This window comes from Lethenteron reissneri, unplaced genomic scaffold (assembly GCF_015708825.2).
Source record: "Lethenteron reissneri isolate LAM-NWPU_2019-01 unplaced genomic scaffold, ASM1570882v1 scaffold_1504, whole genome shotgun sequence".
NCBI lineage: Eukaryota > Metazoa > Chordata > Hyperoartia > Petromyzontiformes > Petromyzontidae > Lethenteron > Lethenteron reissneri.
In genome coordinates, this window is record NW_026891228.1 from 84,874 (window position 1) to 96,973 (window position 12,100).

Sequence of the window (12,100 nt, forward strand, 5' to 3'; positions counted from 1 at the left end):
CCTTGTATAAAGGTGTCAGTTTTTGTACCAGTTGAAAGGGTAAAAAACTACTACTATATTTTGCCACTGGTAAAGGAGATGTCTCATAGTGTATGATGCCTTGTATAAAGGTGTCAGTTTTTGTACCAGTTGAAAGGGTAAAAACCTACTACTATATTTTGCCACTGGTAAAGGAGATGTCTCATAGTGTATGATGCCTTGTATAAAGGTGTCAGTTTTTGTACCAGTTGAAAGGGTAAAAACCTACTACTATATTTTGCCACCGGTAAAGGACATGTCTCATAGTGTATGATGCCTTGTATAAAGGTGTCAGTTTTTGTACCAGTTGAAAGGGCAACAACCTGTTACTACTGTGGCTACTTTGTTGTTGTTACGCTGCACGATGGTACCGACCGCCGGGACTGGTTTGCTACGGCCTTTGGAGCGGCCTTGCCAGTTTCGGCAGATCGGCTCAGGACCGCTGGATAATGTCGGATGATAACCGTGCGGTGCCGGCTAATCGATGATGATCGACGGTATCCCGAGGCAGCAGAAGAGCTCAACTCGGCGCGCGGCCAGCCGACGTGCCGTCTGAATCCGCGTCTCTCTTCTTGAATTCTCAGGTGGGCACGCTTCTGGCGAGCCGGTGGTCACAATGAGCTGGAACTTCCTGACGAGTTTGTTGGAGGAAATATCTTTGCACTCGACGTACCTGGGCAAGCTGTGGCTCACCACGTTCCTGATCTTGCGCATCATGCTGACGATCGTGGCGGGCGAATCCATCTACCACGACGAGCAGAGCTCGTTCATGTGCAACTCCCAACAGCCGGGCTGCACGAACATGTGCTACGACACCTTCGCTCCCCTGTCCTACGTGCGCTTCTGGATCTTTCAGATTATCACCGTGGCGACGCCAAGCATTCTCTACCTCGCCTTCGCCATACACAGGATACAGAGGTCTAGTGAAGTTACACTATGAGACATCTCCTTTACCAGTGGCAAAATATAGTAGTAGGTTTTTACCCTTTCAACTGGTACAAAAACTGACACCTTTATACAAGGCATCATTTTGAGTTGTACGCCTTCTGGTGTCATCTGGTCCAACACCAATGGGGACTAGGCTCTAAAGAAAGCCGTCTCGGGTTTGGACCAATCAACTTCAAGGACAGTGCATATTATTATCATTATCAAAGTTGTTTATTTTTGTTTGCATTTTGACTACTTGTGTTGTGGTTATTGCAAACATGATACCTTGTATAAAGGTGTCAGTTTTTGTACCAGTTGAAAGGGTAAAAACCTACTACTATATTTTGCCACTGGTAAAGGAGACATCTCATAGTGTAAATGCTTACCCCGAGCTCTCAATACTCTGATGGTGCGCTGTCTTTGAGTTGTACGCCTTCTGGTGTCATCTGGTCCAACACCAATGGAGACTAGGCTCTAAAGAAAGCCGTCTCGGGTTTGGACCAATCAACTTCAAGGACAGTGCATATTATTATCATTATCAAAGTTGTTTATTTTTGTTTGCATTTTGACTACTTGTGTTGTGGTTATTGCAAACATGATGCCTTGTATAAAGGTGTCAGTTTTTGTACCAGTTGAAAGGGTAAAAACCTACTACTAGGCCTAGTAAAGTTACAACGACGACGATAACGGCGATGTCCCCCAAAAAAACCTTAATTCTACTCTTTGTTCTTGCGAGAAGGAGATTTTTAACTTTTACTCCCGCTGTCGTTATCCGCAGGTCAGAAAGCTCGCGAGGCGACCAAGGAGGGGAGTTTGCCGACGAGGCCGGCGCCGGCGGCGGCGGCGGCGAGGTCAAGAAGAACGACTTTAGACGGCACGACGGGCGTCGCGCTATCAGGGCCGACGGCCTCATGTGGGCCTACGCGCTGCAGCTCGTCCTGCGCACGGTGGCCGAAGCGGGTTTCCTTCTGGGCCAGTACGTGATGTACGGCTTGGAGGTGATCCCCCGCTTTGTGTGCCCCCGCCGCTACCCCTGCGTCCACTTCGTCGACTGCTTCGTGTCGAGGCCCACGGAGAAGACCGTCTTCCTGCACGTCATGTACGCCGTGGGCTGCCTCAGCCTGGCTCTCGACCTGGCCGAGATGTGGCACCTGGGGATGGGCGCTCTCAGGGACCTGCTGCCGGGCAGCCGAGCCAAGCGCCGGCAACGGTATTTACAGCGCTATGAGACATCTCCTTTAGCAGTGGCAAAATATAGTGGTAGGTTTTTACCCTTTAAACTGGTACAAAAACTGACACCTTTATACAAGGCATTATACACTATGAGACATCTCCTTTACCAGTGGCAAAATATAGTAGTAGGTTTTTACCCTTTAAACTGGTACAAAACTGACACCTTTATACAAGGCATCATACACTATGAGACATCTCCTTTACCAGTGGCAAAATATAGTAGTAGGTTTTTACCTTTTAAACTGGTACAAAAACTGACACCTTTATACAAGGCATAATGTTTGCAATAACCACAACACAAGTAGTCAAAAGGCAAACAAAAAGAAACAACTCTGATAATGATAATAATATGCACTGTCCTTGAAGTTGTTTGGTCCACACCCGAGACCTTAGGCACTAGTGTTGCACAGGCCTTCAGTGGTGATGTTCTACAACTGCTACGGCTGCTAACTTCTGTTGCACAGGCCTTCAGTGGTGATGTTCTACAACTGCTACGGCTGCTAACTTCTGTTGCACAGGCCTTCAGTGGTGATGTTCTACAACTGCTACGGCTGCCAACCCATGTCACTAACTCCCTCCGCTGTCACTCGGATTCTTTCACGCGGCACTTGAAACTGGACGTGCGTCGTCGCTGCCGACACGTCAGTGGTCGCAGCCGTGTACCCGATACCTGTACCCTACAAGATACCCGGGTACCCGTACCCGGCCGGGTACGGGTAGCCGTTTGCGACCCTGGTGCGGCCGGGTACGGGTACGGGTAAGGAATCAAAACCCGTTTGCGACCTCTGCGACACGTTCGTTGCTCAGCCAGTGCCCTCATTCGACGGGAGGGCGCGCCGCGTGCCCGCACTTCGGCAGATCCCACTTGAAATTATTGGGGGGAGAGGAAAAATATCGCGGGCGGAAATGTCTCTCGCTATATTTTTTTTTTTGACCACGGTCATCGCATCGGATGCCGTTTGTTTTCACCGATAAAAAATATTCGATGACATCATGGGACCTCACGTCAGGTTTTTGAGATATCAAATATTGCATTTTCAATAAAAAGTGCATAAGAAAAATATTAAATAAATGTGGATATTTACTTAAAATTATATTGTAAACACACTATCCTAAAAATACAGCACCATATTTTAACACTAAAGCAGTCACTGACTCGCAACAACTTGCAATCATAAGTTTTTTTTTTGTTAATTTCGGGTAAAATCAATGAAAATGGGGTATGCCGATAGCATAAAAAATAGAGATGTGATAGAGCAAATCTGAGATCAGATTTGGAATCAGCACCCTGAAATTAGTCTAGAACAGCTGCAAAAGTCCAGGCCAGAAAAAAATGTTTTTTTTTGTTGACCAGTGTAATGATATTTCCATGCTGCTTTTTTTTGCTCATTTTGCAATGGGACAAAACACTTTCAACTCCGGTGTAGTGGAGCGAGGAGGCATAAGGCGGGCAGCCTCATGCCTCCTCAATCATCAGAATGAAGGTCAATGGAATTTATCTTTGATTTTGGGGGACAATTGTTCAGATTCCGACACAGCGGGAACTTTGGGCTACGGCTCGCTCTCGGGAACCTAACCCTTCCATAACCCAGGGGACCGTCTGCATCAGAGGTCGCAACCGGGTACCCGATACCCGTACCCTACCCGATACCCGGCTACCCGTACCCGGCCGGGTACGGGTAGCCGGGTAGCCGTTTGTGACCCTGGTGCGGCCGGGTACGGGTAGGCCGTGAGTCACTGGTGAGTCGCCGTTTGTCACTCATTTCGGGTAGGGTACGGGTAAGGAATCAAAACCCGTTTGCGACCTCTGGTCTGCATACACTTTGCCAAGACTAACGGTGAGCATTTAAAAACGCGCTGTTGTTGCTGTTGTCATCAACAGGATTGCGAAGGTCAATCCTCTTCCTCCTCGTCCTCCTCCTCCTCCCGACGCGGCCGAGACAGAGGAGGCCGCCCCCCGGCAGATGGCGATAACGGCGGCGGATGCGTTGCAGCTGCAAGGCTACCTGCGCGCGATAGAGCGGCGGCTGGACCTGACGATTTCCCAATCGCCCCGACGGGCCAGGGCAGTGTGGGGACACGGAGAGAGTGGAACAGGGAGAGGTGGGGGAGGCGGAGAGGGAGGACGGCGGGGGTCTCCGGCCTCACACTCGGCCGCGGTGGCCGTGAGCAGAAGCCCCCAAGTGCAGCCGGGCAAGAAACACGAAGCGGCGGCGGCAGCAGCAGAAGTGGAAGATTCCGGAGAAAAACAAGAAGAGGTCAAGGCCGCCTCTAGGAAGGGAAGGGCTGTCCGATCGGAGAAATATCTACGCATCTCAGTTTAAGTTTCATTACTCTTCGGTTCTTTCGGTAAAGTCCCGTAGGTGTGAATACATATTTTATTTTTCTTGGTTCTTTCGGTAAAGTCACGTAGAAGGGAAGTAATAAAATAATAAAAATATAACACAATGAAACAATAAAATATTGTGTTTTATTTTTATTATTTTATTACTTCCCTTCTACGTGACTTTACCGAAAGAACCAAGAAGATGAATCCCTGCAGTCACGAAAGCTTTAAATCGAAATTTTTATTTTTGTTTTATTTTATTTCTACCCACGTGACTTTACCAAAGGAATCAAAGAGGATGGATTCCTGCAGCCACGAAAGCTTCAAATCGCCTTTTAAGTTTCCTGTTGCGAGTTTGACGCCGAGTTATTCACAAATAAAGGTCTTCTCTTTGGGGGGTCAGATCTCGCGTGAGTTGTGGATGTGTCGTTGAGCCCCCACCACCCGGCATCAGCCTCCCACCACTACACTACTATACACTATTATACACTATACTTCTATACACTACACTACTATACACTACACTACTATACACTACACTACTATACACTACACTACTATACACTACACTACTATACACTACTCTAAACTACACATGACACTATACACTACACTATTATACACTACACTACTATACACTACACTATTATACACTATACACTACACTACTATACACTACACTATTATACACTATACACTACACTACTATTCACTATACACTACACTACTATACACTATACACTACACTATTATACACTATACAACTATACACTATACACTACACTACTATACACTACACTATACACTACACTACTATACAGTACACTACTATACACTACACTATACTACACATGACACTATACACTACACTATACACTACACAACTATACACTACACTATACACTACAGTACTAAACAATACACTACTATACACTACACTACTATACACTAAACTACTATACACTACACTATACACTACAGTATCTTCTTGGTTTTTTCGGTAAAGTCATGTAGAAGGGAAATAATAAAATAATAAAAATAAAACATAATAAAATAGTATTTTATTATATATTATTTTATAATGTTTTATTTTTATTATTTTATTTTTTCCCTTCTACGTGACTTTACCGAAAAATCAAGAAGATGAATCCCTGCAGTCACGAAAGCTTTAAATCGAAATATAGACTACAGTAATATAGACTACACACTACACCACGTGACACGAGGGTGGGGGGAGGGGCTGTCACGTGCTGGGGGGGGGGGGGTTTTGAGGAGGGAGGCGATGCGAGCCAATCAGTGGGGGGTGCGCGTGTCACGTGATCAAAGGAATCGCTTTAGTAAACGATTCGCTTGCCCGCGAATCGATCTCCGTTGGATTCCAAGGAATCGACGTTTCAAGCCCGAGGCACTTTTCCGGATCGACTCGAAAAGGAGAATCGAAATCACGATTCACGATCCACAATGGCGGCGCTGGTCATGATGTCGGCAGCTGTTGACTAATCGCCTCCAGCCACTAGTACCACACGTACCACTAGTACTACACTACTACTACTACCACTAGTTTCACACGTACCACTAGTACCACACGTACCACTAGTACTACACTACTACTAGTACCGCACGTACCACTAGTACCGCACGTACCACTAGTACAGCACGTACCACTAGTACCACTAGTACCACACGTACCACTACTACCACACGTACCACTACTACCGCACGTACCACTAGTACCGCACGTACCACTAGTACCACACGTACCACTACTACCACACGTACCACTACTACCACGTACCACTACTACCGCACGTACCACTACTACCACACGTACCACTAGTACCACTAGTACCACACGTACCACTAGTACCACACGTACCACTAGTACCGCACGTACCACTACTACCCACGCACTACTAGTACCGCACGTACCACTAGTACCACACGTACCACTACTACCACACGTACCACTACTACCACACGTACCACTAGTACCGCACGTACCACTAGTACCACACGTACCACTAGTACCACACGTACCACTAGTACCACTACTACCGCACGTACCACTACTACCACACGTACCACTAGTACCGCACGTACCACTAGTACCACACGTACCACTAGTACCACACATACCACTACTACCACACGTACCACTAGTACCACACGTACCACTAGTACCACTACTACCGCACGTACCACTACTAACGCACGTACCACTACTACCGCACGTACCACTACTACCACACGTACCACTACTACCACACGTACCACTACCACTACTACCACACGTACCACTAGTACCACACGTACCACTAGTACTGCACGTACCACTACTACCACACATACCACTACTACCACACGTACCACTAGTACCGCACGTACCACTAGTACCACACGTACCACTAGTACCACACGTACCACTAGTACTACACGTACCACTAGTACCACTAGTACCACTACTACCACTAGTACCACACGTACCACTAGTACCACACGTACCATAGTACCACACGTACCACTAGTACCCACGTACCCTACGACCACTAGTACCACTACTACCACACGTACCACTAACTACCACACGGTACCACTACTACCGCACGTACCACTACTACCGCACGTACCACAATACTGCACGTACCACTAGTACCGCACGTACACACTACCACTAGTACCACACGTCCACTAGTACCACTACTACCACTAGTACCACACGTACCACTAATACCACTAGTACCACACGTACCACTAGTACCACACGTACCACTAGTACAACACGTACCACTAGTGCCACTACTAACCACACGTACCACTAGTACCACACGTACCTACTACCACACGTACCACTACTACCACACGTACCACTACTACCGCACGTACCACTAGTACCCGCACTACTACTACCGCACGTACCACTACTACCGACACGTACCACTAGTACCACACGTACCACTAGTACCACTAGTACCGCACGTACCACACGTACCACTAGTACCACACGTACCACACGTACCACTAGTACCACACGTACCACTAGTACCACACGTACCACTAGTACCACACGTACCACACGTACCACTAGTGCCACTACTACCACACGTACCACTAGTACCACACGTACCACTAGTACCACTAGTACCACTAGTACCACACGTACCACACGTACCACTAGTGCCACTACTACCACACGTACCACTAGTACCACACGTACCACAACTACCACACGTACCACTACTACCGCACGTACCACTACTACCGCACGTACCACTACTACCACACGTACCACTACCGCACGTACCACTACTACCATACGTACCACTACTACCACACGTACCACTACTACCACACGTACCACTACTACCGCACGTACCACTACCGCACGTACCACTACTACCACACGTACCACTACTACCACACGTACCACTACTACCCACGTACCACTACTATCGCACGTACCACTACTACCGCACGTACCACTACTACCGCACGTACCACACGTACCACTAGTACCACACGTACCACTAGTACCACACGTACCACTAGTGCCACTACTACCACACGTACCACTAGTACCACACGTACCACTAGTACCACACGTACCACTAGTACCACTACTACCACACGTACCACTACTACCACACGTACCACTACTACCACACGTACTACTACCGCACGTACCACTAGTACCACACGTACCACTACTACCACACGTACCACTACTACCACACGTACCACTACTACCACACGTACTACTACCGCACGTACCACTAGTACCACTACTACCACACGTACCACTAGTACCACACGTACCACTACTACCACACGTACCACTACTACCCACGTACCACTACTACCACACGTACCACTACTACCACACGTACCACTAGTAGTAGTACAACTAGTACCACACGTACCACTAGTAGTAGTAGTACTACAACTACCACTACTACCATACGTACCGGCGACGGCCGCTGGAAAAGCCGGCGCCGCTGACGGGCGCAGAGCCCCCGGGCACGGCGATCGACGGGCCGGCGGTGGTGGTGGTGGGGTTCCGTTGAAGGCTCCGCGGTCGGGCTGACGGCAGCGCCGAACCCAGAGAGAGAGACACGGCGAAGGGTCCCCCTCAGGGAGTGATGTAGGATCACCCTCAGCGGGGGCCGATACCGTTGGCTGCCATCGGAGCAGAAACCGCGCAAAAATCCCCTAGGCCCAGCGGTAGAATCCCCGAGGCTCTAAAATGGCCGTGCCTTTCAGACAATGGCCTCACTCCCGTGAGCTCTGAAATCTTATTTTCAGCCCTAAGGCTGTGACTCCCACATTTAAGCACGAGTGTGGAGATGATTGTGTTCTCTAAGTAATAATTCTAAAGCAATTTTACTCAATTCCTAGTAATTTGCGTGTGCGTGGATTCCGTCGCGATATAGAATGTTTCCTCTGAGACAAATTCGAAATGTAAAAACATGCTTGAGTATTGCAATTACGTTTTCATTTTAAACAATTGTATCGTCTGTTAGCATGTGTATTGTTGCAGTGTCACCTTGAAAGTATGCTTGAATTCCAACCCCTATACGTCACAAAGTTTTGAACATGTACTTGTTATCGCATGTAAATGTACAATTTTATAATTCTGACAAGATTGTTGGCTTGTGTTGCCACTGCTCCTCTGTCACCGTGTTTTTTCGCAGTAATTTGTACACTGACATCACTGCGTGACAATAAATGTGCGGTCTCTTTTCAGGGCTTGGTGTTGCAATGCCACATTCCCCAAATTAGAAGTGGATAAACTCAACAATCCCCAAATGAGACGCGGATAACCAGAGTTTACCCGTATTTAGTAGCCTAACACATGGCGATTAGCGTGGTTGACTACGTACGGTGTGAAAGACGCTCAGCATACAGAGAGACATGAAGCTATTGTGAAACCCAATGGTGTTATTTTCACTCACATCACGATGTGATACATCAATGTTGTCAGACTTAAATAAAATTTCATTATATGTGTAGAGGAGTAAAATGGGGACGTGACGTCAGGTGTGCCGTTCAGTGCGATGACGTCACGTCTCCTAGGAGCACACTCTTAAAGTGAGTGCTCCTAATCTCAGCTTGTTACCTGTATAAAAGACACCTGTTCACAGAAGCAATCAATCAGATTCCAAACTCTCCACCATGGCCAAGACCAAAGATGCTCAGCATGCAGAAAGACACGAAGCTATTGTGAAACCCAATTGTGTTATTCCTTTTCACTCACATCACGATGTGATACATCAAGGTGGTCAGACTTAAATCAAATTTCATTATATGCATGAATGTGCTGTATCTCAATGGGGGCCTCATTGTTAAAGGTCATAAAGCAATAAATAAATCGCAAAGATCCGTGATACATTCTAGATTTGAAGCTTTCGTGGCTGCAAGGATTCATATTCTTTGTTTTTTTCGGTAAAGTCACGTAGGTAAAAAATTAATAAAAGTAAAATAAAAATCACAACGTTTCGGAGGCAACACAAGCTTCCGTCTTCAGGTGGAACCGTCGTGATTTTTATTTTATTTTACTTTTATTAATAAAAAATTTTACCTACGTGACTTTACCGAAAAAACCCAAAGATTATGACTATCCGTGATACAGTTCAAATCAATTCCATTAACACTTATAATGAATCCCAGCGACCTCAGACGGTTGAACAAAAGGCAGAAATTATATTAAAGCTCGTTAATAAATAATGCAATGAAATGGGTGGGTGGGTGTGATGATTACATTAAACAAACTCGCCAAACGCATTGCACGAACACCGCCCCGTGCGATGTAAAAGCACACAGACAGGGGAGTGACATCCTCTTTTTATTACACGCTTTTATTTAACTCACTCAGTCTGTTGTATCCTCCAAAAAACATCTTCTCTAATAACTCAAATTTTACCCACTTCCCAAAGTGCTATCGACTGCAAACTTGAAATACATACGTCATACTGATGACAACACGATATTCTATCATAAAACATCCAAAACACATTTTTAAACATTTTACACGCTTTTATGTAACTCACTCAGTCTGTTGTATCCTCCAAAAAACGTCTTCTCCAACTCATAATTTTACCCACTTCCCAATGTGCTATCGACTGCAAACTTGAAATATCTACGTCATACTGATGACAACACGATATTCTATCATAAAACATCCAAAACATATTTTTAAACATTTTACACGCTTTTATGTAACTCACTCAGTCTGTTGTATCCTCCAAAAAACGTCTTCTCCAACTCATAATTTTACCCACTTCCCAATGTGCTATCGACTGCAAACTTGAAATATCTACGTCATACTGATGACAACACGATATTCTATCATAAAACATCCAAAACATTTTTAAAACATTTTACACGCTTTTATGTCACTCACTCCGTCGGTTGTTGTATCCTCAAATCTTGAAACTCACTTTTAACCGTCTTCACAATGTCGTATCGACTGCAAACTTGGCATAGGTACGTCATACCGATGACAATACTATATTCTATCATTAAACATAACTTCAACATCCGCGAAGCTCCTTCTCAAGATGTGAAATATTCGGTGCCCTTGGCAGCTTTGCATCCCGGGTGAGCGCGCAATCTCCATTTCGCCCCCGCCCCATCAGGCGAAGTTCCAGTTGATTTTGTCGAGTCGAGGCTGAGAAGTCGAGAGACCACGAGGGAGTTGCGTTTGTCGGAGCGAGCGGCGGCCCCGATGTTCCCCAAAAATACGACAGCTTTATTGAGATACCCGATAAGCTCGTCCCTAGCTACCGACAGGCCATGTGACCATTCAGAAGAACTCGCAGAGCATTACAGGACTCCTCATTTATCCACGAGATTATAACATCGGAGGGGAACCACGGTGGATAGATGTTGATTACCTCTCCTGGTGTACAGGAGGTCGTGGGTTTGATCTCGACCCTGACGACGCCTGCTGCTGTATGTTTGGAGTTTGAGTGTCTCTCATCATCATGGTGGCTAGCAGATGTTGATTACCTCGCCTGGTGTACAGGAGGTCGTGGGTTTGATCTCGACCCTGACAACGCCTGCTGCTGTATGTTTGGAGTTTGAGTGTCTCTCATCATCATGGTGGCTAGCAGATGTTGACTATCTCGCCTGGTGTACAGGAGGTTGTGGGTTTGATCTCGACCCTGACGACGCCTGCTGCTGTATGTTTGGAGTTTGAGTGTCTCTCATCATCATGGTGGCTAGCAGATGTTGATTACCTCGCCTGGTGTACAGGAGGTCGTGGGTTTGATCTCGACCCTGACGACGCCTGCTGCTGTATGTTTGGAGTTTGAGTGTCTCTCATCATCATGGTGGCTAGCAGATGTTGACTATCTCGCCTGGTGTACAGGTGGTCGTGGGTTTGATCTCGACCCTGAAGACGCCTGCTGCTGTATGTTTGAAGTTTGAGTGTCTCTCATCATCATGGTGGCTAGCAGATGTTGACTATCTCGTCTGGTGTACAGGAGGTTGTGGGTTTGATCTCGACCCTGACGACGCCTGCTGCTGTATGTTTGGAGTTTGAGTGTCTCTCATCATCATGGTGGCTGGAAGATGTTGACTATCTCACCTGGTGTACAG

The 12,100-nt window shown here is 46.7% G+C and overlaps 1 protein-coding gene across 1 annotated transcript; it reads left to right on the forward strand.

Moving 5' to 3' along the window:
• The first annotated feature begins 631 nt into the window (after positions 1-631).
• LOC133362506 (gap junction gamma-2 protein-like) lies at positions 632-8,585 on the forward strand. Its single transcript, XM_061581456.1, has 4 exons — positions 632-946; positions 1,758-2,155; positions 4,061-4,249; positions 8,510-8,585. Exons 1-4 carry the CDS (start codon positions 635-637, stop codon positions 8,583-8,585), a joined length of 975 nt encoding a protein of 324 aa, XP_061437440.1. The 5' UTR covers positions 632-634.
• The last annotated feature ends 3,515 nt before the right edge of the window (positions 8,586-12,100 follow it).